Below are 26,110 nucleotides of genomic sequence, written 5' to 3'. Positions count from 1 at the left end.
GAGGATGCTGGTCACAGGCACAAAACTTGGTTGCTGGTGTGAGTGTAGCTTCCACACCAAAACGACACTCTGTCACATCTGTGAAATGGCTTGGTCAGGCATGGATCGCAGTTGGTCAGTCTGCAGCATATATGTAGCAGCTTTTACAAGTAGCTGCTAGGAGGACAGAATCTATATCGTCCATTTTTTTTTTCAATCTTGGCGCATGTTTGCTGATGTTGAGTATGCAACAAAGCTAAAAAGGGGCAGTTAGCTTAATTGCGTTCATCTGCCAATGAAAGACATCTAAAATTGGAATGGTTCCCTCTTGCAGATGGTCCAGAACTTCATCATTGAGCCCTGCACGCAACACATCAACACTAGTTACGTGTTTGTGGTGGTGCCAAGCCACCCTGTGGGACTCCGGTTCCGCGACCGAAACTGACTGCCCACCCTCCCAAGGGCACCCACATTCTCGGAGATATTCTCTGTGCCTGTAACAGAATTTGAACTGCTTGCACACATCATCATCTCTCCTCCCAGCTAGTGGCTTACTACATACAAGTCACGTCTCTCATCAAAAACGGGTGGGCTGTTTTGAGGAGATTTATTCCCCGCCGACATTGCACTGCCATGACTTGCACTATTATACACTAGGTGAAATGAGATGTCCACAAGACTGCTACATTTACAGTAAGCACTACAACTATTTTAATGCTCTGGTATTGTAGAGATTGACGCATGCCTTACTATGTAGTGACAGGAATGTGCACCTTGAAACTATGCTCCTTTTGTGTACTTCATTACCCCTGTCACAACCTCGTACATAGTATACTAGTCTATTAGCAGTTGTAACAGTTTTTTGGTGCAAGTTACGTTAGAGCTCGTCTATTTTGTAGGTCACACCAAGTTCCTTTCGCAGCATCATAACTGGGCAGCTAGCAGGGTATCTTCTTGTCAAAGCTGAAGGTAGCCATTAGGTGTAGCTCTCAGCTAAAGAGAGCAAGCTGTTAGCTGCCTTTACAGGCATCATATGTGAGCTTTTATGTTATTACTGCATCATTTCATTATTAAATTTTATGCTTCATCTTTTTAAGACTCTCTTAAAAATATGTAGATGAAAATTATAGATACAGACAGGAATGTAAAAAGATGTACAATTCATCTAAATTTGTATTAGGTACTATGTTGTATTTGTGCTCAAGTCATCATGTTCCATCTTGCGTAGTCCTGTACAAGCTATGTGCAGGCCATTGATATCTACAAAGTGCTGTTTGGGCAACTGTTCAGCAGTTTGCTCCTCTCCGATTTCAAAAAGTTTGAGCTCTTGCACTGGCTTTCCTTTGGCAAGCAACCAATATAGCCAGCCGATATCCAGTCAGTGCATGTTCATATATAGAGCATTCCCAAGTCAATGTGAAGAAGTGTTCAGGAATGAACAAATTTGACTTTTGCGAACACTGATTTCTATTCTGAACATCCATAGCAGGCGATTTTGTGCACGTTAAAGACTTTCCAGTCAACAAAGAGATGGCTTCATAATTCTTTGTCTACTTGGTGGTACGTACCAAGCTTTAAAGGGACACTGCAACACTTTTTGGACGCTGTAAAAAATGTTCGCAATGTGTAGACAACACTGTCGCGAAGCCAAATATTATTCCATTGCATGTGGCAGGGATCTCGCTTAAAACGTCGTCCTCTCTGCTGTGGCCCTTGCTATTATGCATCACCATCATGGACCCACAGGACAGCCCGTAGATGCCTACCATTGAATGATTGTTCAAGGTTGTGAGTTACTCCCAAGCAAACTGGGACGTGGCTGTTATTAATGCATTCTGCCCATCCTGTCACTCTTCGGCACCTTTGTCAGATGCCAACCTTGAAGAGGTACCATAGGTACACAGTAAAAAGAAAAAGAAAGGAGCAATTTAGGCCAGCCATTGTAATTGAGAGGAAACAGTGCATTGATGAATGATGGGTAAAGTAATTAGACACTGAACTCATTATGTCATTGGTATTATTAGGCCCTTTCCAAAAATTTGTGTGGGAATATATCGAAGGGCAGTTCACTCACTCCACTCTGTTCTCAGTTTTGAAGAAAAAGTATTGCAGGGCCCCTTTAATAAGAAGAGCACAGAAAGTTCCCCATCCATATAACGTATGGAATGCTGTTGAAGGTTGTCATGCCTAGAGCTTTATTCTACAATTATCCATACAGTAATTACTGTTGCTCACATTCAGTTATCCGAGGTACAGGAATGAAATGTGTGGTGTAAACCCTTTTCTAGTACTAAAGAAAAGGGACCACCACTGGCAGTGTACACCAAGTCTTGAATGAAGCTGCAATAAGCTTCACGTTTGCAGCTACCTGAAAACCATCCTCGTGATAGCAATTTTACAGCATGTTTTGTGTGATACTACAATGCTCAAGTTCATTTAGACATTACTTTGGAGCAAGGTCCCAAGGAACTTGCCATGAAAAGTTAAATGCTACGAGGTATACATGGCAACAAAGTGTGGCAGCAAAACATACTATTATTCAAATGAAAGATTAGTGAATAACACTAAACATTATTTTTTTGGCAAATGACTACCAGAGTGCCAACTTCAATTATTATGCTAGTGTGTCTGTAGTGGCCATTGTGCATATGAGAATCTTTGCATCATATTTCTTCAAAATTAGCAATGTGGTACATACTTTTATATGGTAGGAAAGCCGATTTAGAATGCTACTTTTTCTTTAGGGCCAAGAAAAACTGTTGCGGTTGATTCCATAATAGAACTCCTTTACAATATTATCAGGTATAATGGAATGAAAAACTTGAGTGCAGTGTTAATGTGAAATTCTCTTGGCAATCTGCATGTTCAAACATCACTTTAGAACATTTTATACTAAATATTTTATAAAACCTTGCAGCCATTGTGACACTGACATTCTTATTTTATGACCACATATGAGTAGGGTTCTGCATTTTAAGATATCATACATTTAGACCCAAACAACATTAACCAAGAAACATTTTCACAAATTGCAGATTTATCCATAGATTGTGTTTGTTTTTCCAAGATGAATACCGAAAGTATCAATCTTTGAATAACTTGAAGCGCAACTGACAAGAAAGATTGGTTTGGGCATTTCTTGTTCTGAAGGCAAGTGGACAAGCTGTCGAAAATTTTCATGTTAAGCTAAATCGCACACTGCAACAGCCTTGAGTTAATGTTGCCTCATCTTGTGAGGCTGAGTTTAACGATGGCTAAGAGTACCGTGAGTGAAGTCCACAATGCTGACCTCACATTGTCCTTGAGATTCAATGAGGTCACAGTTTTCTGCGGCTGCTCAGATGCACATCTGTTCCCCACTGTAATAAGCCAGTGGTATTTACTACACTTTCTCATGATGTAAATCTGTACATGTTTAGAAACATGTGTGGCTTACATATAGTAGCCACATCTTGTCATAGCATTTTCGCAGCTGCTCACATGGGCTCATGCAAGGGAAACACAAATAGCTAATCACCATCAACAATGAAGACCTAACCTCATACATAGTGAGAGTTGAGGAACCAACTTCCAGGTGAGGTTGCTGGCGATCAAAGTTCACGCCAAAGTATATCTTGACAACTAGCCCCAAGGTTGATTCTTGTGAGGTCGTTTGTCCACCTTCATTGCAAGAAGATACATCGGCTGGCGATGCCACAAAGCATGCACAATGTCCAGGCTTTCCTTGGACCAAACAGGACAACGGATGCAAATAGTATGTACAGCATCTGTTGCACAGCAGTGCCTTCCTGTAAGCAGTAAGGATGGTTGGCACTGGTCTGTAGCAGTACGCATTATATTTCTGATCGAAGATGAAAACAAGTAAACAGCCAAGGATACACACTCTAAGGGCATGTCCTTATCATCTCTGCTGCACGAGACACAAAGAAATTATGTGCCTGCATTTTTAAGAGCAAAAGGTTGTGATATTTAAGAATGGCCAAGTTCGTATATTATACATCGATATGGACTTGCAGTTTATATAATTTAAGTCTTCAAGTGATGATGCTTATATACAAACTGAAGAGAAGTAAGGCATAATAATGTCAGTTTCTTGCTCCACATACAAGTTTCATCAGATTTGTAACATACAAAAATGCTTGTGGTTCTGTCGTGCTTGCTTGTACTATGTATAGCCAAAAAGTGCCCATCTGCCAAAGGAAGATTTTAGGAGTGCCGTAATATTAACAAATATGAAGAAACTTGTGCTATTTTAGAAATAAAAATTGCTTTCAAGGAATATTTGTCCATGTCTTCATTTTTCTAAAAATGACGAAAACCTTTATAAAATAATACCTTCGTAAGCTCAGTGTTGTTTACTTGAACTAAAAACAAACACCTTGCATTATCCCTCTATGAACGAAAACAGAAACAGGATATCTGCACAGATGAGAGACACTATTAAAGGTTACACCATAAAAAGAAGTTGTGCAACAATTTAAAACTAGTAGAGTAATCTACTTACACTGAACTGTTTTATCAGTGGATACTTGAAAGAACAAAGGAGATGTGCTTAATCATTGCTATATCAGAAGGCAACAGTGAGTAAGGACTTTTTGCACAAACAATATGACAAGTTCTCTCTGACCGCTGAAGTCACTTTTTTACCATGCACGGAAATACAGTCAGAGTGGGCTAACATTCAGGAACAAGATGCAGTTCCATCAACTGGTTATCTAGCTACCTTTTAACAGTGACACAGCTACGAGTGGTGTTGCTTTTGCCTTAACTTAATCCAATGATTGTAAATATTTCCCCTCTGAATTCTTAGGTTACACAAGATCATTCACAGCTATAATGAGGCACAGATGTTTGCATGCAATCCTTGTAGACACACTGGTGACAAGATGATCAAGACCACCCACAAGGAACAGTGGGGAAAAAGAAAAACATTGTCAATAAAAATGTTTTATAAAAGCGGTATTGAACAACATAATGTGGCTGCTAACGTTTGTGCTCGTGCCTTCTGTTACCAGCAGCAGCAGCCCTAGGTAAGAGCCAACCACGTGCTCACTTTCTGGAGCCCTTGCCCTGCTTCCTGCCGAAAGGGCACAGCTCCATGTTGAGACAGGTGGAACACTTGGGACCCACCGGCTTGCACACCGTCTGGCCAAACCCAACCAGCAGGTGGTTTACTTCATCCCACAGCTCTCTGCAATGAGCAATCCACGAGTGATGGCTATGACAGCACATAACTCACACTTGCCTCTACAACCTTGTCAAGTGCAAAACCAATGGTGCCGCCCTCTACAAACAAGAAGCCTGAAGGTGCTGGCACAGCACTACCCCTGACAAGTTACGTTAGACAGAACAAATGAAATTCCCATGAAGTGGTTCTCTCTACGATAAACTATGCGTTAATGTACCTTAAAAAAATTACATTTCCACCCCTGCATCAATGGACATAAATGTGTCACAGGAGCATAACGGCCATTGCCTTCGTGCATGCAAGGTCCTACGTGTTGATGCATTGCTTGCTTACAATGAGCTTAAGCTGTACTACTGCTCCAAGTGAACATTGGCATGTGCAGTTCCAGCCCACAGGAGGTGGCACATTGCCGAAAGTGCTTACAATTTTGTGACAATGTTTGTGCAAACAAGCAAGTAGCCTTTTGTAATGCTTTACACATTCCAGCATTGCTCTGTTCCTAGCGGCATTTCCGGTTCTGACAATCCACATTTTAAAAACTAACAGCCAAAGACAGAGCTCACATGAGTGCATAACTATGGTAGGCTCCAAATGGCATTATCTAATACTTCACGGGCACTGGCTAGCACCAGCGATTGACAGCTATTCCTTTGCCCCCCCCCCCCCATTAGTTGCATTGCGTGCTGCGTTGCGCAGGCATATCGAACCCGCATATAGTTAGAACAGGGAGTTCCAACGCGATGCAAAACTTCACTATTGCTGTCAATGCTGCACCCTTGGGGCGAAAGAGACACATCTTTAGTAGTTTCCAAACTTTTCCCTTTATGCAGTTTGAACAGATGCCCAAGCATAACTCGGTGGGCACACCTGCGTGCATATGGCTTTAACCCTTTGCAGTCCTAAATTTACAGTGTGGTCCAGAACTGCTTTGATAGTTTTAAGCGTTGCAAGGAGAATATACCCAAGTGCTAAAACATAGTGTAGGATATATATTTCTTTCTCTTCTCCTTATTGGTACATGAGAATGGCGTGGTACTGTTCGAAGCATCCTGAAAGGGTAGCCAGAAATTTCTGGTGCATACGTTGCACAAAAACATGGTCCTTTTTCTGTGTCGTTTTGTTTTTATTGTTATAGCAATACCTTTCAGAGACCCGAATGCAGCTATAGGACAAAATTGCATTTCAAGCTGGTTTTTATTGTCTACTGGTATGTTACGAACGTAAAAGACATATTTGGAAATTTAAATACTATGGTTAGATGCCAAACATTGCATCTCCATGTATGTGGCAGAAGTAACCCTCTGCTCATGTTTGTTGTGGTAAAAACTGCATTTATGGTGAGAATGGTCCTATGTGCTGTACATTGCAATGTTGCTGCTGCGTCCTGGATTTTCAGGCAATCTCAAAGAATCTGAAACACATTTAAGTGTTGCTTGCAACCGTCTGTGACAATGGAGAGGTCAAGATCAATTTAATGTGAAATTTCTCAAAAGCGGATGACAGTTATATAAGTAAACCATCTCCATACAGTTGCAAATTCACCGGAATTCAAATCCACAATGAATGTTTTGAGTAATCGCTTCCGAGTGACCGTTAAAAAAATAATTGAAGGCAATGTGCAATATATTGTACGGTCAATATATATGTGCAATATATTGTAAGGGGTCTTGGGAGGATATGGACACTCCAGGCGCATTGCTGCCGTCTCCGTGAGGTTCCGTATAGAGTCCCAGGGCAATAAAATCATTGCCGCATGCCGGATGTGCGAGCCAGAGTAGATGAGGCCGTGCGCGCACATGCTGCCAGCGAGGGGGGGTTCTTCTCTGGCAGCTGCTGCTTACAGCACGGATGTGTGGGCGCTGTATCTTGAAAGCGAACGGCAGCTGCTATTGCGATTCCTTACTCCAGCATTTTGACAGCAAGTTTTCACCCTCATCGAGCGAGATATGTTCATGTTTACATGTGCGCGTGTGACACCATGCTTGTTAACTTAGTTAAAACACGCTGGCGGGCTAGCTGATTTGAATCCATGATAGAGTGTGTAAACGCGACTGAATGAGGACGTAGAAAGAAACACACACACACAGACTACGCTGTCTCTGTGTCTGTTACTTTCTACGGCCTCTTTCAGTCACGCTTACACATAATATCATTGTTAATTTGGTTAGTAAGCGAATGTTTACAAGTTTATACAGCTGATAAAGCTACTATCCTTACTTTGTACAGCTATCTACTAATTTGCTGTCGGGATCAGTGCTTCGCCTTTTGGGCCAAACTGCGATTTTTTTTTTTTTTGTCAGCGCAAAAGGTGCAATCCTTGCTGTTTCTGTCAGGGTTCTTTTATATAAACTGCAGCCTACCAGCCAACCTTTGCTTTCACTCTACACTTGCAGATGAAGCTCTTGAATTGAACCCTTAAACCACCAACCAGTTATATAATCCAGCAGAATGTACATGTTTATCTATTGGCGCATGCAAGCAACTGACATGATCTGTGTTCCGACATGAAGGGTCGTGCCCAATGTACAACAGCAAAGTTTTCAGAGCACGAAATTTGAGAAATCGTTTTTGTTGTAGCTTTACCACTGAGCCTGAAATTCAGGGGTCCAGTGCAATGGTCACGCAGGGAAGCATGCACTGCATTTTTTCACTTCTGGTGAGAGTGCCTTATTCATGACGAAATTAGGTTTTTTTCACTGATGCTGTGCATCAATAACTGCAGTGGTTGGAGCTGCTGTATTTCATTATATTTTGATGCCACTTCACAGACTCAAACAATAACATGTTGTAAGTCTGCTCTATTGGGACTCAAGAGTATGCTTTCGTCACACATGCTCATTGTCTGTCGACACTGGGCAGTGTGCCCCAAAATTAGTACCTACATTACACTTGCCGTCCATGTAAGATGAGAAGTGAAACAGTAGTAGAGCCTTACGATGATGACAAACCCACTCGGCAACACCAGGTGGGACTCACCTGGGCAGCCACGCCTCCAGCGCTTTGCGTGTCTGTTCTGGTGTCTTGGTGGGTGCAGGCAGCCAGCCAAGTCTATTGGAAATGCGGTGCACATGCGTATCAACACCAATGCCCACAGTGTGGCCCCAGCCACAGCTCATGGCCAGGTAGGCCATCTTGGGCCCGACTCCTGGCAGACTGCACAGGCCTTCCACACTGTCCGGAATGTCTCCATCATACTTCTCCAGTAGTACCTTAGCTGTCTGCTTCAGATGCTTGGCTTTATTCTGCATGGCATGCCATTACAAAAGAGCAGACTATGTCACTGCATGAGACCAATGAGATCTGCAAAAACCTGCAAGGTGGCTTCACACAAAATATTGCCATCCACCCGGTAGCACAATGCTGCCACAGAGGGCCACTAATTCAGTCTCCCTTTACATTGCTTCAAGCTTCCTGTGTTCCAGCTTAACAATCAATCCAACTTCGCATTGTCATCTACAAGGACGGGCTCAGGTGGCAGGGTGACTGCGTTGGAAATATCGCAGTTCCAGGTTTGATCCCTGGACTAGTACAAATTTTATATCAGCTCCAGGCATATGTACCCATTTTGAGATGAGGATGGCTTCCTTTGCAGCTGCAGTTAAGTGGAAAGCAATTTTTCCAGTGACAACACAACTACGATGGAGCGCCACTCATTTATCTTACACTCTCACTGAAATTTTTGCAGACACCATGTGCACTTTGGACTCTTTCCATTTTCCCCTAGTAGTGAGAAAAGATCATAGATGAAAACTAGAAAGGTAGCAGCAGAAAGACGACTGGCAAGTTCAAAAGCAACATGCTAACTTTTGCTAAAGTTACTGCAGTGAAGCTGGTAATGCAAGGTGTGGAGATATGTGGCAGTGTCTGCTTTGTGTCCCCTACATGTTCCCTCACCAGGCCCCACACAAAGCTGTAATCCAGGAAAATCCAGGGAGCATTCCCTTCAGAAGGGGGTTTACTGGAAGCAGAGATAAAAGCAAGCTTGAGCATTCACTTTTTGATGTGAACAATATGCAGATGGTGACATTTTCTGATAGAGCACAGGCACCATCCATCCCAGACACATCGCAGAGTACAGCAGCACAATATTGTTAGGTACTCATGGGGTAATCATTCTTTGTGTAGCTAGGTTTCACATGTTCTGCAGCTTTGAGGACCATGCACAACATAACTGAATTTTCCTACAAAAAAAAAAAAAACGTAAGAAAACCAAGGTGCTTTCCTAGTATTTTGGATCCGACAGCATGGCATTTGGCATCAACATTAACGCAATACAATGGTAACTTTGTGAAAGTTCGACTTGATTTGTCATAAGAAACCTACAGCGAACTTGTAGTTTCAAGGTGTGCAATATTTCAGGTGGCTATGCCAACGTGTGACCTGCATGTACAATATGGCATTTATTTGTGGTTACCTGTGGCACGCAAGAGCTAACATGCACAAGCTTGCTTTGGGACTGTGTCGTCAACCAATGCACTATGCAGTGGGCCTTGCCAAGAGCAGACCAGGAGAGCTAAATTCTGGTGACATTGCCTCCAACAGCTATATCACATGCCCTCCTGTTAGAGCAGAAACACTCAGTGAAAAGTGTAAGCCAGGCACTAAGCAAAAACAGCTCCGTGTAGCCCATAGTTCACCAGATGCAGTTCATTCGGAAGGGCCAACTGAAGTAGAAGCCTATCGTAGCATATGAAGTGACAGCTGCATCAGCATGCAATCGCCGTGACTCCTTGATTTACAAGCATCACTCTTCTGGTGGCTTCCTAGGCACAGATTTATTGTCTAATGCATAGCACTTTTACAGCAATAATCCAATATGCAGTTTCTTTTCTCGCTGATCTCTTTTTCTGTGTCCCCTATGATAGTAGGTGGCACCACACTGCTAGGTGGCACATGCTGTTGTACTGTGTTAATGTCACCATCCTTCTGCACTGCTCTGCGTCCTTCACAATAACCCATTAGATCAAAAATTTTTACTTCATAATATTCCAGGCAACCTAGAAGCAATCTCGATAGTTCTCTTTCTATCTCACGCTAGTGATCTAAGTCTACCACCACATTGCCATTTTGTGAGCACTGAAGCACCAAAATAAAACTCAAAAAGCTTCAAGAAATATTCCATGCCTGAAGCAGCATCTTGTGAACAGTGGCAAGCATAAAAGTAAAAAAATTTCTTCTTTTTACATGAAGCTTTAGAAGACGGGTCCCTCGGCACATGTATATGAAACCAATGTGCGTTGTTATGCCAGGTGATACTATTATGTACGATTATATTGAGCTTTTAAAGAGCCGTGATGATGTCTGGACTAGCTTGGGTCGAAAGTGAAGTGCCTTGATGACTGTTGTGTCACGCTTTCTAGCAGTCACACATATTGTGAAAGCAATTTTACTTGCAACACACGTGCATCAGAAATCTTTGTGAAATACACAAACACTTTCCCCACAGCACAGATCACATAGAGAAATTGCTCTGAAACCTCGCAACGAGACACCTGCCATTTTGGTTAAGGGACGACATGGCATGACACATTGGTCGCTGGCTTTTGTGAAGATAACTGAAAGCAAACAGCTGTTGCTTGCCACTTAGGAATATTTTTCACCTCAGGGATATTCACAAAATATTCACCTCAGGGATATCCTCAGGGATATTCTCAGGGATATTCACGCAGGGATATTTTTCACCTCATGTGAATAGTTATAGGATAGAAAAAAATAATCCCTTATCGAGTGACTTTTCTTTCCTGAAGCAAGATATTTCAAATGAACTTGCAACAACCTATGTATGTGTGCCCAAATTATTTTTAAATTACTTGCTGCACTGGGGTAAAATTTGTGTGGTTGCTATTAAAAGTGAAACCAGCACTTAGTGCAAAGAACTCCTTCATATCCATGTTCTGTCAAAGCGCATTCTATGACATGGAACTTGAACCACCACATCTTATGGCTCGTAAAGCAGCTGAGTATTGCAAAAATGGCACGTGCAATTTGTGCATTTGAATGGATGCAGCCATATTTGAGTTTGTTGGAGCAAACAGCCTCGCTGGAGAACTCCGTGTGCAAAGCTTTGTTTTCTACGAGAGAGATGTTCTTGTTGGACAGTAGCTGCACATCTATCACTTCAGCATCTTGCTCTGATCCAAACAAATGCTTCACAGGAAGATAGAAACTTGAAGCCATCAAAAGTCTGCAAACAAGCGCACTTGTCTTAGTGAAGGCAACAGCTGTTTTCCTTGACAGCATGCCCTTAAATGCTACGCGACTCACCCTACCTTTAGGGGTGAGGAGCACAAGTGCATGGGAGAGAGTAAGGTGAAGGATTAGTAGTGAAGGCAGTGCTTCTAAAAAAAAGGAGTGGGTGGGTGGGGGGGGGGGGGGTGATCCTCGAGATGTTTTCAATCCACTTAGCTGCGTTTGGGTGGATGTCTCATTTTCCCATTATTAATTCCCATGGCAGGACACTTGCCCCAATCTTCACAAGGACAAATTCATATAAATACAGCTTTTTTCCTAAAACAGTGTAGGACTGGAATGCGCTACCCTACAGTTTTTTATTCAAATGATTTTGTCTGCGACTTAGAATGTCTGTATTATGACTGTAATTAGTGTTCTATGTCTTGCATTCTCTATCTTTGTTGTTTTCTTTTCTGTCCGATTGTTACTTGCTTGTTATGAATCTGTTAATTACTTGTATGCCACTCCTGCATGGACCACACAGTGGTCTGCAGTACTGATAAATAAATAAAATAAATACTTCATAACTTCTGGGAGGGTTGAGCATATTCATCGCCTCACATCGCATCGTGGAAGAAGTATTAAACTTTGAATTATTGGGCTGTACATGCCAAAACCACAATCGGATTATGAAGTACACCATAGTGGTGGACTTCGGATTATTTTTGACACTGTGGTGTTCTTTAACGTGACCCTAAATCTTAAGTGCACAAGCGTTTTTTATTTCTCCCCCATCGAAATGCAGCTGCCACGGTTGGGCTCAAAGCCACGACCTCGAGCAATGCCATAGCTGCAAAGCTGCCACGACAGGCACAGAAGTGTTGATTTGACGTGTGACCCCTTCCATAGTATCACCTAGATCCTACTGTGCGCTTTAATGTGGCTCTCCTTCTGCAGGCCCTGCATGAGTTGTCCTCTTGACAAATTTGCATGGTGTTTATTTTGCAGAAATAGCATAAACATACTGTATCATACCTTGAACTTAAATTTGTCTTGTTTGCCCGTAGCTGCTGTCATATCTATAGTATCAGTGCTTCCTAGCCTCCTCACATCACTTTTTCCCTATTCGCCCTCTCCCCCTCCCCTTTGTATGGGAACTGCAAGCAAAGAGTGGTAAGCTGGTTATTCACTCCTTGCACAACTGCGTCAGTTCTACACATTCTCTGCCTATTCTCCCCCCTCCTATTCTCTCTTGCATCCCTCTGGACTCGCACGTCAGTAGAGGGCAAGTGCTGCAATTTCTGCAATGCTTTTGCGGGGGTGTCATGAAAGAGGCTAATGTGGTGATGCCCAGGGAGCTCCAGAGGGCATTGTAGAGGGCATTGTTAACATTCAACGCGGTGCAAAGGTCCAAATGAGTTTCTCACATTGCCTTTCCTCTCTGCCGTGCTTCTGTCATGTACACACATGCTCTGAACCAGCGCCCGACGCGGTGTGCCAGACAGCAGCAGCAGCAGTGGAAGAAGCAAAGAAAGCTTTACTTAAATATAGGCTGCTGCTGCTGATGATGATCGCAGTGCATGATATGACTGCAGTGCCTCTTTTATGTTTAACAAATTTGTTATACTGAATTCGTGCTTTCCACTGTTTTTCTGTGCTCCACAGCTTATCATGAGCTAAATAAGAATTCCTTTTCTAATTATTTTTTCATGTTCTTGCTTTTGTCTTTTCTTGTATGCTTAATATGCTAGTATAGCAATGCATATTGAATGCCTATGTTAACTTGAACATATTTATTATGCTTTTTATGTTCCAATTTTTTTTCCTGTCACTGCTGACAGTGTTTTGTTTTGAGAAGCGATATGTCGTTGAGCAGCAAATGTCACTCCTGTTGTTATAGGTTGGTAAGGTCTGGCAAGCCGTCGTCAAGACTTGCTTTCTTATTAACCCCAGCTATTTTTTTGTAAGAAAACTGAAGTAAAAGCTTTTGGTTGATTTACAATAATGAAAGGAGAGAAAGTGGTTTAAGAAATGGCTCATAAAACTGGAAAAAAGAGGGGAGGTATACCATTAGCTGTGCTCGCTGTATGTTAGATTGCAAGAAGTTAAGCACTGTCATTTAAATTCTTGTTATTAGTATAACATGTAAATTCTAGAGCTCCTTTTGAAACATTAATGCCTGTTGGTTGCAGTTAGCTGAACTCGTGGACAAGATATGACTTTTTTTTTTCTCTTGAACGATAGCGTTAGTGAATAATATTTGAAGTTACGATATTGTGGGCTGAAATGTTCTGCAACAGCGTTGGGAAGTTTCATCATGGTGTCCTATGCTCCAAGCAGAACACAATATCAAGAGGATGGACGATGGTGCTTCTGCTATTGGCAAGTTTCTTGTATGTAACCCTACATTGTCCATTTAAAGGGACACTAAAGACAAATATTAAGTCACGCTAAAGCGATAGATTAGTGGTAGAGAATCTCTAAAGCATCAATATTATTGCAAACAGAGCCTTAATAATAGAGAAATTGAGGTGAATGCAGGTCATGATTAGAGACTACCCCGGGACATTCAAGTACTTGCACAAGGATGAAAGCACTCCTCGGTTAAATTTTTTCACTAGCACTCAACCACTCGTTGCAAGAAACATCCTTGTATTGTACTATAAGACAAAATAAAATGCTACTTGTTTAGTTCTATTTAATTTCTAGAAAAAAAAAGTCATTGAAATTTTTCTTGACAATGACGCGAGTGGTCGAAAGGTTTCGTTCTTGCTCGACTCCGCGCCGACCATGCTTTCGAGTTTCAGTGGTGTCTTCGATAGCATAGCGATGCGCTGGTTTTGCAGGCTCGCAAAACTCGCACAAACTGCAAGTAGCAGAGAACTCAACTTCCATGTGATGTCACGAGATGCCCGAACGGTCAATGCCACATGACCAAAAAGCAGCTGCAGCGGCGAATCCGCCGCTCTGTCTTGGCTCGGTAACGCTGTCTGTTGGGCACCGTTTTAGTCAACGATGGCAGCAAACATAGAGTTGCTATACTAAGAAGCAAAGGGTGGTGATGGTGTATGCAACGTCACCACTCCCCTGGTCGGGTGGTAGGAGATTTGAATTGTCAGACCCTTCAGATGCAATTATCTTGTAAACAAAGTATTTTCTTGGCACGAAACAGGCGTTGCGAGGTTTCTGGAATAGTATTTAAACAGTCCATGTCGACTTATTATTTGTCTTTAGTGTCCCTTAACATAACATTCATTGGATGTCCTGTTTCACTGATGTGTTTCTGTTTGCAGCAGAACGAAGATGCAAGCACATAAATGATGTTGGAGCTAGAGCAGGTAAAGCTGGACTTAATTTCATGCACATGTTCATTAGTGGTTTAACATTATGTTGTTTCTAAGGTGTTTGCAGGTCTTACACCTAGGATGGGAACAGCCTGTTTTGTTAGTGGTGAGTAAAGGGTTGACTGTCATGTGCCAATAACATGTCTTTATGTTTGTCACATTATAGGGGACTAAGAAACTCATTTCTTGATATTATTGTGTAATATTTCTGTAGGACATTTATTTATTTATTTATTTAGCATACTTCCAAGGCCCGAGGGCATTACAGGAAGGAGTGGTAAATACAAATATTTACACAGTAAAATACTGAAAAAATATAGTTATAACAAGTAAAGAAAACATGATAGCAAAAGGCTTCATGAATGGCAGTCTTGAAGCTGTTGATGTCAGTGATAGCAGTGATGGATGCAGGAAGGTGGTTCCATTCTTTGCTAGTCTTTGGAATGAAAGATTCGCTGTGGGTATTAGTCCGACACGATGGCACACCAGCTTTATGGTTACGGCTTGAGCGCAACGACACGTCGACGGGAGCAGAAAAAAGAACGCCTTTTAGAATCTGCTTATAATGATAGATTTTGTGGAATAACGAAAGGCGAGAGCATTTACAGCGCAAAGATAGTTCAGGTAAAGCAAGTGTTGCTTTCATTGATGATGCACTGGCATGCCGAGAGTAGTTTGATAGAATGAAGCATGCTGTGTGATTCTGAATGGATTCAATCATTTCTGGAAGTGTAGTGTTTTTGGGGTCCCAGATAGCGCTTGCGTAACCTAATTTAGGGCGAACAAGAGTTTTATATAGATCTACTTTTACTGACGAAGGTTCTCAGGAAAAATTGTCTTGGAAGTAGCCTAGCATGCGGTTTGCATTGTTAGTACCATAGTTAACATGTATGTGCCAAGAAAGATTAGAACTGATGTGGATGCCGAGGTACTTGTATGAAGTCACAGGATCTAGCAAGATGCCATCAAGATCATTTATGTTTGGAAATGCTGCTGCTTGGATAGTCTTTTAGGCTGAGCTAGTAAAATCCAAGGGCTCCTTTTACTCTATTCTAGCACTGATGGAGTGCAAAAAGGAATACCATTGGAATAGAATCATTCTGTTATCCTGGCCATTTTATAATGAATGCCGCACTCCTTACCAATATAGGTGCATCCTCGTAGGGTTGACTTAGAGTTAATTGTGGATCATTTCTTTCAGCTAGTACTACTGTAAAGTTATTTTTAATGATGAATGTAATTATCGTCGCTACAGATGCTTCTTCTCAATTTTGTCCGTCCGATAAAGATTCCTTACTCGTAGTGTTGCATATTGCCGCTAGGTGTAACGCGCCAGCGCTGAGAAAGAAATGACTGGAACGCGCGCTCGGCAAGAGGTGGGCGCTGAAGAAGAAGTACCTAGTAGAGGCTGAGGACGCCGGCTTGAGTTTTGTGTATGCCATCTTGTACAGCTGTCTGTCTCGCAGACGCCGGGTGCATCTTCATTTGTCTTTTCGTGACAAAACTGGTGGAGGTGCAGGGTACGGTTCATCCGATGCCACAAACCCCTCCAGGTAGCAGGAGTACCAGCCCTATACTAGTGGACACCCCTGTTCACTGGGCCAGCAGGAGAATCCGAGGATTGCCTCCGGAGCTTGATCATCGCTCCGCAACAACATTGACGCCCCCACGGACCAGTATGGAAGGAACATCGACGCCTATTTCGACCATTATGCAAGGTACGGCCACAACGGCAACTCAGTACCTGTTGCAGAATCTCCGAGTGCCGAAAGTCTTCCACGGGGATATCTTCGAGGATGTAGAATACTGGCTAGCCCAATTTGAGTGCGTTGCCGAGATAAACGAATGGAGTGACGCGGCGAAGTTGAGAAATGTCTACTTCAGCTTGGAGGACGGTGCTCGCACTTGGTACGAGAACCGAGACGGGCTCCTCAAATCGTGGCTCGAGTTCCTTCGTGCCTTGCTGGAGACACACCAATGCTGATCGCCGCGAACGAGCCGAACAGGCTCACCATTCCCGCATTCATCTGCCGAATGAAAGCGTGGCGTCGTATGTAGAGGATATGACGCGCCTCTTCCATCGGGTGGACCCTACCATGTCAGAGGAAAAGAAGCTGCGCCATCTAATGAGGGGAGTTAAAGAACAGCTATTTGCTGGCCTGGTTCGAAGCCCGCCGAAGACCATGGCAGAATTCTTAACCGAAGCCACGACGATGGAAAAGATGCTGCACCAGCGCTCAGCTTTCTATGAAAGGCAAATGAACGCTACTTCACCTTCGGACCAGCGCTCCGCTACGTATGACAGGCACGCGAATGCTGCTTCACTGACGGACGCGGTTGCCTTTGGGAACCTGGACGTTCTCCGAGACGTTATCCGCTCGGTAGTGCGTGATGAGCTTCAATGGCTCAGCTGCCCACCTCAGCCCACGCTGGGTTCCATTTCTGCCCTCGTGAGAAGTGAAGTGCAGCAAGTGATCCAAGGTCCCGTTCCAAGCAGCAATGCGCCACCTGTGACAACACAGTTGCAGCGGCCATCGTATGCGGAAATATTAGGGCGGGTTCCTGTCCGCGTTCCGACCCATTTCATCCCCGCCACGTCTTGCGCTGCGTCATACGTCCCGCCGCTCCCATCAGTGCAACCGATCCAACGTATGGAGGATCGGCGCCCGCTCAAAAGGAAATCTGACGTCTGGCATACCGCGGACAGAAGGCCTCTGTGTTATCACTGTGGAGAAGCCGGTCACATATACCGTGAGTGCCCATACCGCCGCCTCGGACTGCAAGGTTTTGCCTCGGATTCACCAAGGCCCAGATATGGCGAAAGGCCTAAGGCGATTGAAGAGTACCTGAACCAGCAGGGCATGCCACTGTTCCCGCGGCAGCAGTCGCGCTCGCCATCCCCCAGGTGATCTTCCCTAGCTCCTAGAAGCCCTCCAATGGCAGCGCAGGGACGATCGCCAAGCCCTCGCCCGGAAAACTAAGAACAGCAACCTTCGGGGGCGAGGCCGCTGATAGATTTTAAGAGTGGATATTGGCAAATCGAAGTTGATGAACGAGATCGCGAAAAAACTGCCTTTGTTACCCCGGATGGACTGTATGAATTTAAAGTACTTCCATTCAGCCTGTGTTCTGCACCGGCCACATTCCAGAGAATGATGGACACTGTTCCGACAGGTCTGAAGTGGCACAGTTGGTTAGTATACTTAGATGACGTCGTCATGTTTGCGGCAACCTTCGAAGAACATCTGGAGCGTTTAGAGGCAGTACTTGAGGCGCTCCGCTCCACTAATCTCACACTAAAGCCAGAAAAGTGTCACTTCGGTTATGAAGAGTTGAAGTTTCTCGGACATGTCGTGAACGCCGATGGCGTCCAGCCTGACCCAGACAAAACATCTGCTGTTGCTGCTTTTCCGACTCCTCGTGACAAGAAAGCAGTACGCCACTTTCTCGGTCTGTGTGCGTACTATCGTCGCTTCATCGCTAACTTCTCTCGGATCGCCGAACCACTCATATGCCTAACACGAGAAGATACACCCTTCGTTTGGACGGATGAGCAGGACACAGCTTTCACCGAGTTACGGCAGCGCCTGCAGGAATCACCCGTCCTCGTTCACTTTGACGAGGACGCTGACACCGAGGTACATACCGACGCAAGCAACATCGGTCTTGGCGCTGTACTCGTTCAACACCAGGAAGGCGTCGAGCGAGTGATCGCTTACGCCAGTCGCACCCTTTCACGCGCCGAAATCAACTACTCCACTTCCGAGAAAGAGTGTCTAGCGGTTGTGTGGGCCATCATGAAATTTCGGCCTTATCTCTACGGTCGCCCTTTCAAGGTAGTGACAGACCACCATTCCTTGTGTTGGTTAGCCAACTTATGACACCCCTCTGGACGACTTGCTCGATGGAGTCTCCGTCTGCAGGAGTTCGATGTTACCATCGTCTACAAATTGGGCTGCAAACACGAAGATGCGGACACCTTGTCGCGCGCTCCCGTCAAAACTTGCGATAAGGACATGGACGAAGACGGCGCATTTTTTGGGGCCCTCACCGCATCTGACCTGATCACACGGCAGCGCGAGGATGCCGAAATATGACCTTTCATCGATCACCTTGAAGGCAAGAATGTTACAATTCCACGACACATTTCACGCGATCTATCGACCTTCTGCCTCCGAAAGGGTGTCCTTTACAAGAAAAACTCTCAGCGACAAAGAGTACCTATTAGTCGTACCTGCCGCCCTCCGTGATGACATCCTGCTAGCCTGCCATGATGAACCCACGTCTGGACACTTGGGATTTTCACATACTCTTGCAAGAGTATGCCAGACGTACTACTGGCCCAGACTTTCTACCACGGTGAAGCGTTACGTGCAAAGCTGCCATGAGTGTCAACGCAGGAAATCGCCGTCTTTGAAACCCGGGGGGTTACTTCAACCCATCTTCTGGGACCTTTTCCCTTGTCAGCCAGCGGAAACAAGTGGATTATAGCCGCCACAGACTATCTAACACGCTACACCGAGACGAAAGCTGTACAACGTGCCACGGCCTATGAAGTTGCCCAGTTCTTCATCGATCAGATAGTCCTCAGACATGGTGCCCCATCATACGTCATCACCGACAGAGGAACTGCCTTTACAGCCCAACTGATAGAGCACATATTCGAGTTGAGCTGCACGCAGCATCGCAAGGCCACTGCCTATCATCCGCAGACCAACGGACTGATGGAACGGCTAAACAAGAGCATTGCTGACATGCTGTCTATGTATGTAGACGTCCAGCATAAAACATGAGATCAAGTCCTGCCGTACGTACATTCACGTACAACACCGCCATTCAGGAAACAACATAATTCACACCGTTCCGTCTTGTCTACGGGCGCGAGGTCCAGACCACGCTAGACGCAATGCTCCCACACGACACCGACGCATCACTTACTTTCGACGCAGAGGAAGCTCATCAACTCGCGCGCATACACATCACGAAGCAGCAGAGTACAGACGCAAGACGCTACAACCTTCGACATTGGCAAGTTGAGTACCAGCCAGGTGACCAAGTCTGGGTGTGGACTCCAATCCGTCGCCAGGGCTTATCTGAGAAGCTGCTTAGTAGATACTTTGGACCCTACAAAGTGATACGCCACGTTAGTGAAGTGAACTATGAGGTCATTCCCGACGGTGCCGCGTCGCCTCAGCATCGACAGCACCACTCGGAGATAGTGCATGTTATTCGCCTCAAACCGTATTTCGCGCGTTAAGGCGGCGCCAACCCGATGCTATACGACTTCCACACTTCCACTTTCTTTTAGTAAGCATCGGGGCCGATGCTTTACTTTTGGCGGGGGAATAATGCCGCTAGGTGTAACGCGCCAGCGCTGAGAAAGAAGTGACTGGAACGCGCGCTCGGCAAGAGGTGGGCGCTGAAGAAGAAGTAGTAGTAGAGGCTGAGGACGCCGGCTTGAGTTTTGTGTACACCATCTTGTACAGCTGTCTGTCTCGCCGATGCCGGGTGCATCTTCATTTGTCTTTTCGTGACAATATGATGACTAGAGTAACTATATAGTAGTATAATAATGACAACTATAGAATAATCGTATAACATATTGACAGGTGCACTTGCCTATCTTTATCTGGCAACCATGTTTCGCCGCTTAACGAATGTTATCGCACAGTGCAGGACGCACCTGCATGTATCGAAAGTTTCTGGAATGTTATCGATGCTTCTATCCGCTGTCTGTTGTCGCCGAACTTTGTGTTATCTGATTTCATTGTGTGGCGCGAATGGTGTAAAACTTTGTGGAAGACACCCGAGTCCCAGCGATTAGTCTCGAATATTCGACGACTGCTGTATAAAAGCCGACGCGCTTGACCCGCTGATCAGATTTTCGCAGATCGCAGAGTGTGTTCGCCGCTATCGTTGTTCTTTTGAGTGTAGCCTGCTTTTGAGGGCACAAGTTCGCCCAATAATACGCTAGTTTATATAATCACAGTTTTGCGACCTTTTTCACCATCACTACTACGTGACAATATGTGCTCTAGCTTCACCCTAGGGGAAGAGTGAGCTGTGTACATAAACGTTACCAAGAGGACAGTTGCTGCCCTGTTTCGTTGTCGAAACATCGTCTCCAACCCTAGTCTTCCCTTGTTTAAATGGTGTCGATCTGTTCTAGTTTTGGAGCTCAAACAGTATGTCACGAAATATTCGGCAACCAGCTAGAAGAGGTTTAATTTCAAATGTCGAGGCCTGCAACAAAGTAATACACATATGCCATGGCAGTGCTCACCTTGTAGAAGCTAACAGGGTAGATGAGTTGTTCAATGTGCTTTTCGTTGGCTGCTGCTATACTTTCCGGAGTCAGGGCAAACTCACGGAGGCGTACCACTGCTGCATGTGTCACTTCATCTTTTGTCTGGCTCGACAACATCAGTGAAACCAAAAGCTGGTAACGAACAAGCTGCAATGTGAAATGTTTCATGAATTCTGTGACTCCCCAGATGCATTTTAATCATTGTCACAAAGTGTCACACATGCTCAAGTGTAGTCCACATACCGAATGTTACATAAATAGAAGCACGTATACACAGCTTCATGCTAAACTGCTCGCTCACCCACACTCATATTTCACACAGAGGTGGTATTTTGGTAGTGCATCAGAGTGCATTACTTGCCTGTTTTGTCTAGAATAAATTATTGTAAGTACAGGTAGTCTGTAGCAACGCCAGACAAAAAAAAAAAAAAAAAAAAAAATGTTAATTTCACTGCAATGTAACAGTTGCACCATCTGTCATTGTTAAGTAAAATCGCAGGAAGACACGTTATGCACTACATTTCACAATTATAGCGACAAGTACCACCACCATTATGTTTCTGAAAAATATAAATTTTTGTCTGATGTTGTGATTGATCACACACAGTTGTATGCTTTGGGCTAAGCCAGGCAGGTAATGCACCCCACCGTGGTTACGAGCAGAAAACAGCACCAATCGACAGGACAAAGAGAAGGACATAGACCACAGCGCTGACTAACAACCAAGTGTCTTTATTCTTTCAGTCAGTATATATATAATCTACCACTATCGCGAAGAACAAAAAAGGAACAAAAATTCAGCATGCGCAGGGGCAATAAATTATAATCAATGAGATATGAAAGCTGTCTCCTTTGGAAGGAAGGATGCCGTGAAATGGACGAGAAGGCTTACACATGCGTTGCCGCTATTATGGATGTGAAAGGTTTCAGAAATGAGACGTATACGGTCATCGTGGTATTCTCTTCGTCCTGTCGTTGAGCGCTGTTTTCTGCTCGTAATCATGAGCCAACCAGCCCAAATGCGTACCCTTCCAACATGGTATTACACTGTGTGCAATGCTAAAATGCCAGCTATTTAGTTGGAAGAATCATGAGCACTACCAGGCACTCGTATATGTGTGTCATTCAGTACAAGCAGTTGCTTAGGCTTAAGGAAGGAAGGCATGTGTACTAGTTTCATTTTAGTTTTATAAACATCAAACTATAGTCTGCAACAAGTCAGGAATGCAAGGGAAGGCGAGTTGAAAAGAGGGGACTTGAGGGACAAGTGGAAGCACAAGTAGGAGAAAGACAATAGTGCACACACACGCATGCACAACCCACTATGGTGACTTTTGCTGCATAGTTACAGGGAAAAGAAAGTGTGAAAAAGAAAAGGGGTATTTAGTTTTGTGTTGCTAATTATGGCCAGCTAGGGGTATTAAAGGGCCTGTCTACTACTAAGAACACGCCTTTGGACTGTGGTGGAAATGAGAAGATATTGTGTCATATTGATGGAAATGAGCTTGCTTGTACCCCATAAACAGAAATATATTTAACATCTTTTTCTTTTTTCTCTGAAAGTTGTGCAAGAATTACATGTGGCAACGTTCAACAGTGAAACAGTGCAATCAATCCGTATACCCTCACGCAACCAAAAAAGCCATGCAGGTAGAGTTATTATGCTTGTACGTACACAATATTACACTGCCTGAAATTGTACTTTATAACTTCAGGCGTAGCACAAACGGGCAGGAGAAGCAAAACCACAGGAGAAGCAAAAGCAAAAGGCAGGAAACAGGAAGAAAAAAAAAGCCACGAATCTCCACCAGTGGGGAGTGACACCTCCACAAGCTAAAGATGAATAAAGTTTTTTTTTTTTTTTTTTCCCCCCGTCTCCAAAGGAGATTGCTCATGCTCATCTTTGAGTATTTACTCGAACCGACACCGCACGAAACAGTGCAAGACTTGAGACTTGCTGTGCCTAATATTGCACCTGCTATTACCTCACTGCTTGGCATTATGGGTGATAACTGCAACTTTTTATACTGTGATGTGGAAATGCAACCTCCATGCACACACACTATGCTCCCTTGGGAAAAAGTGTGTCAGGCTAATCAATGGGTGCAAGAAGTTGAAATTAAAATGAAGTGCAAAGGCTTTGTTTATAATCAGCCTACACAAAGATATATCACTAAGAAATATTCTGTAACATATTGGTTTGATGAAGTGCTTTTCAAGGAAGGGAATTTCTAATGATGCCATGAAGATGTTAGCATAATCAAGAGCCTTGGTTCATCATATATATATATATATATGTGAGAGAGAGCTAGGTTTTTCTTTTCTTTTTTCATTTCCATTTAGGTAGCCAGACAGTTCCAACAATAAATGAAAGGCAAGTTTCTCACGACAGCTCTTTTCTGAATTTATGGTAAGCACCAAACAATGATTTGGCTTTTGTAAGCAGATATATCATCCATGTTTTCACTGAGGCTCTAGCAACACTAAAAATGCACAGGCATTACAAAAGCAAGCACTATATTCAGATGCAACAGGTCATATTGTTTCTGGTATACCAGATATATATGTAGTACATGAGAAGACAGGCAAATGTTGCACTCCTCCTGTCCATGTCTCCTTGTGTACTCTCAGCTCACACTATCTGTGTTGCAATAAATGTTTTAAGAAGTGCAGGAAGTAAGGGTGGCTATGACAGCTACATACACTCTGTGGCAAGTAGGTGGATATTTCAGTATCAGATATAACACATTATACGAGTGTTGCGAGACACCTCACGAAGTAACGTGATTTGGCCCACTGTTATCGCTCTTTAAAAAGTAACATAAATTGGAGTCAAATTAACTATAAAGTGCAATTCTGACATGTCCGCTGTTCCCGATTCAATCAGAGGCTTTACAGCATACTCAAAATGATTCGACATTACTGTCAATTGCGATACCAGGAAGGTTGTGTGTGTGCGTGTGTACCCAAAAAAAGAACTAAAGAAATACTACAGCAAAAGCAGTCTGGCATCAGCGACATATATATCTATGCAGTGTTCGAGCGCATCTCACCTTTTGTGGAACTGACTGGTCGGCACACTTATCGCAGCCCATGGTGTCGACAGGGGCTTCGATTGCCTGGCGCATTTTGCGCACATTTCCCAAGACCTCCTCCCAATTTTTAGGCACCCAAGGAAAGTAAGGGGATGTTTTGTCCGTTTCATGACGTGGACCATGCGAATATTCAATTTTAAGCGGCGCTGAACCAGCTCTTTTAGACGTTTTTGAAGATGTGGGTTCCTGCTGCGCGTCAAAGGCGGCAGCTGGTGTCGCCTTCGTAACAGGCAACTGTCTTTCAGCGGGATTCTCAGCTTCCGTTCGCTTCAGCTCGGGTTTTCTCTTAGCCGCGACTCGAGGTTCAGTCGGCCTCGCATTGGCAGATTTGGGCTTGGCACGAGTAGCACATCTACTGCTCGAGTCTGGGGAGTTCTTTGCGTCCACGACGTCTTCCTTCAAACACCGTGCTGAGCGCAACCGTGCCTTCATCATGACAACAAAGTAAATCTGAAAACTAGTAAGTTTTGTCTCAAACTTTCCTCCACTACGTCGTCTGCGCGCTACATGAGCTGTCACGTAACGTCTCGCAGAAATCCTTCCAGCTTTCAGCCCTGACGCTCCTCACGCTTTCCGGTAAGTTAACAAGTGACACATATGAGTGACATACGAGAAAAGTGCATTGAGACTTCAACAATCCAAAACGGAGAAGCGAAACGCGCGCGTCCTCGCAGAATACCTATATAAAAGGAAACGTAGAGTCATAGAATAAAGAACCAACTTTGTAGAGTTTCTAAACAAATACCCTAGAGGAAAACGTGGCGCTAGTGTCTAAGGGGGCTCACGCTCATGAGCGTTGCGTTACCTGCGTGCGTCTATTTGTCGTACAAAAATCCCTCACGTGACCTGATCCTAGGTGCCTAAGGACAGCATCATTTAGGGATTTTTGAGAAGGCGCGATGCTGGCGCCGAGCGACACCGTGGCGTGTTCATCCTCTGCGTGATCGTTCTCTGGACCGCGCGTTGTTCAACATTGCTCATGTAATCGTGCGTGCGTTGCTTGTGTGTTGGTTGTAGGTTCTGTGTTACTTGGCGGAAAGCCGTGAGTAATGGCGGTGCGGCAATGCGGCTTTGGCCTCGACGAGCTCTGGCACTACAGAATCTGCGTTGTGCGACCCGTGCTTTCTTGAGAACCCGGCGGTGGTGACAATTGAAATATCGAAGTGGCCTAGCGCCTCGGCAGCTAAGTTCTGCGAACCGCGATGTGGCGTCGCCGTGTCCGACTTTGCTTAACGGACATCGAGTCATGTAAATGCAACTGCGTCGACCGCCCACTGTTCAGCGCTGAATGTGCGTTTGGTGTGCTGTGCTTGACAGACAGACAGAAAAACTTTATTCACAGCAAGTGAGTTTGGACTCCTCTGGGTCCCTGGACCACCGCACGGTCCCGCACTACGTCGAAACGTTCATGCTCCTTTTGTTCATGACGTCGGCAGCCCGAGCCACCGCAGTAACCTGCGATGTCGGGTCCGTAGACGAGAGCAGGACCTCCCAGTCCTCCCAGCTTGAGATGGCGGGCTGTCCCTGCGGGGGAGGATCGGCAGGGCAGCCAAAAAGGATGTGGGAGAGTGTGGCGTGAGGGTCTCCGCATAGGGAGCATGTAGGGGAGATGCCACAGTAGTGGGATAGCAGCTGAGGGGATGGGAGAGAGCGGGTCTGGAGGCGTCGCCAGAGGATCTGTTGGGAGTGCGTCAGGGAGGGGTGGGGAGGAGGGTAAGTCCGACGGTCCAAACGGGGTATTTGCGTGAGCCCCGCAAAGCTGTGTACCCGCTCCCTCGAGAAACCCGGATCGAGGCTGTCCTGAGCCCGGCAAATTAAACTTCGGGCCAATTTATCGGCAGCCTCGTTTCCGGGGTTCCCAGAGTGAGCCGGCACCCACCGGAGCTCAACCCTGCGTGGTAAATTCTGGGTGGGGATGTTCAACAAGTTCTAGGCAGGGTTGTGAATTCTGCCTCTGGCAAAGTTGGACAAAGCAGTCTTTGAATCGCTAAAGATGTATTCAGCATCCGAAAGGGCAAGGGCTAAG

The 26,110-nt window shown here is 44.6% G+C and overlaps 2 protein-coding genes and 1 long non-coding RNA gene across 7 annotated transcripts in view; 2 read left to right on the top strand and 1 right to left on the bottom strand.

The window, feature by feature from the left end:
• Positions 1-4,258, top strand: part of LOC126521639 (ecdysone 20-monooxygenase-like) — a 56,971-nt gene extending 52,713 nt beyond the window's left edge. For all 3 annotated transcript variants that reach the window (XM_055065769.2, XM_050170347.3, XM_055065770.2), the window contains one exon: positions 314-4,258. In XM_055065769.2, the coding sequence (XP_054921744.1) occupies positions 314-424 (111 nt within the window). In that variant the 3' untranslated portion in view covers positions 425-4,258. The remainder of the gene's footprint in view (positions 1-313) is intronic.
• Nthl1 (Nth-like DNA glycosylase 1) lies at positions 3,735-24,746 on the bottom strand. 3 transcript variants are annotated; one of them, XR_008610307.2, is made up of 5 exons: positions 24,043-24,744; positions 20,966-21,136; positions 8,144-8,409; positions 4,968-5,170; positions 3,735-3,767 (listed from the first exon to the last, which is right to left on the bottom strand). XR_008610307.2 is itself a non-coding variant. In XM_050170356.3 (4 exons), the coding sequence occupies exons 1-4, from the start codon at positions 24,517-24,519 to the stop codon at positions 5,029-5,031; spliced, it is 1,056 nt and encodes a 351-aa protein (XP_050026313.1). In that variant the 5' UTR covers positions 24,520-24,744; the 3' UTR covers positions 4,911-5,028. The 3 variants fall into 3 exon arrangements, 2 of the variants coding, with proteins under 2 accessions (XP_050026313.1, XP_054921748.1); XM_050170356.3 differs by lacking the exon at positions 3,735-3,767 and having other exon boundaries at positions 4,911-5,170; XM_055065773.2 differs by lacking the exons at positions 3,735-3,767; positions 20,966-21,136 and having other exon boundaries at positions 4,911-5,170; positions 24,043-24,746.
• On the top strand, positions 21,143-22,854 carry LOC129382215 (uncharacterized). The gene is made up of 2 exons (XR_008610308.1): positions 21,143-22,639; positions 22,705-22,854. It is a non-coding gene; the product is annotated as an uncharacterized lncRNA (long non-coding RNA).
• Positions 24,747-26,110: the final 1,364 nt, after the last annotated feature.

The sequence above is a fragment of the Dermacentor andersoni genome, chromosome 6, assembly GCF_023375885.2.
Source record: "Dermacentor andersoni chromosome 6, qqDerAnde1_hic_scaffold, whole genome shotgun sequence".
In the NCBI taxonomy this organism is placed as follows: Eukaryota; Metazoa; Arthropoda; class Arachnida; order Ixodida; family Ixodidae; genus Dermacentor; species Dermacentor andersoni.
This window is presented reverse-complemented; position numbering and strand designations above follow the sequence as displayed.

Bases quoted from the DNA above. Each gene is read 5' to 3' on its own strand.
- Nthl1 (XM_050170356.3), bottom strand. From the start codon at position 24,519: ATGATGAAGGCACGGTTGCGCTCAGCACGGTGTTTGAAGGAAGACGTC. The intron at 8,410-20,965 runs GTGAGCACTGCC...CATGCCATGCAG, and splicing joins ACCCTGTTAGCTTCTACAAG to AATAAAGCCAAGCATCTGAA. The intron at 5,171-8,143 runs GTGAGTCCCACC...TGCTCATTGCAG, and splicing joins CTGGAGGCGTGGCTGCCCAG to AGAGCTGTGGGATGAAGTAA.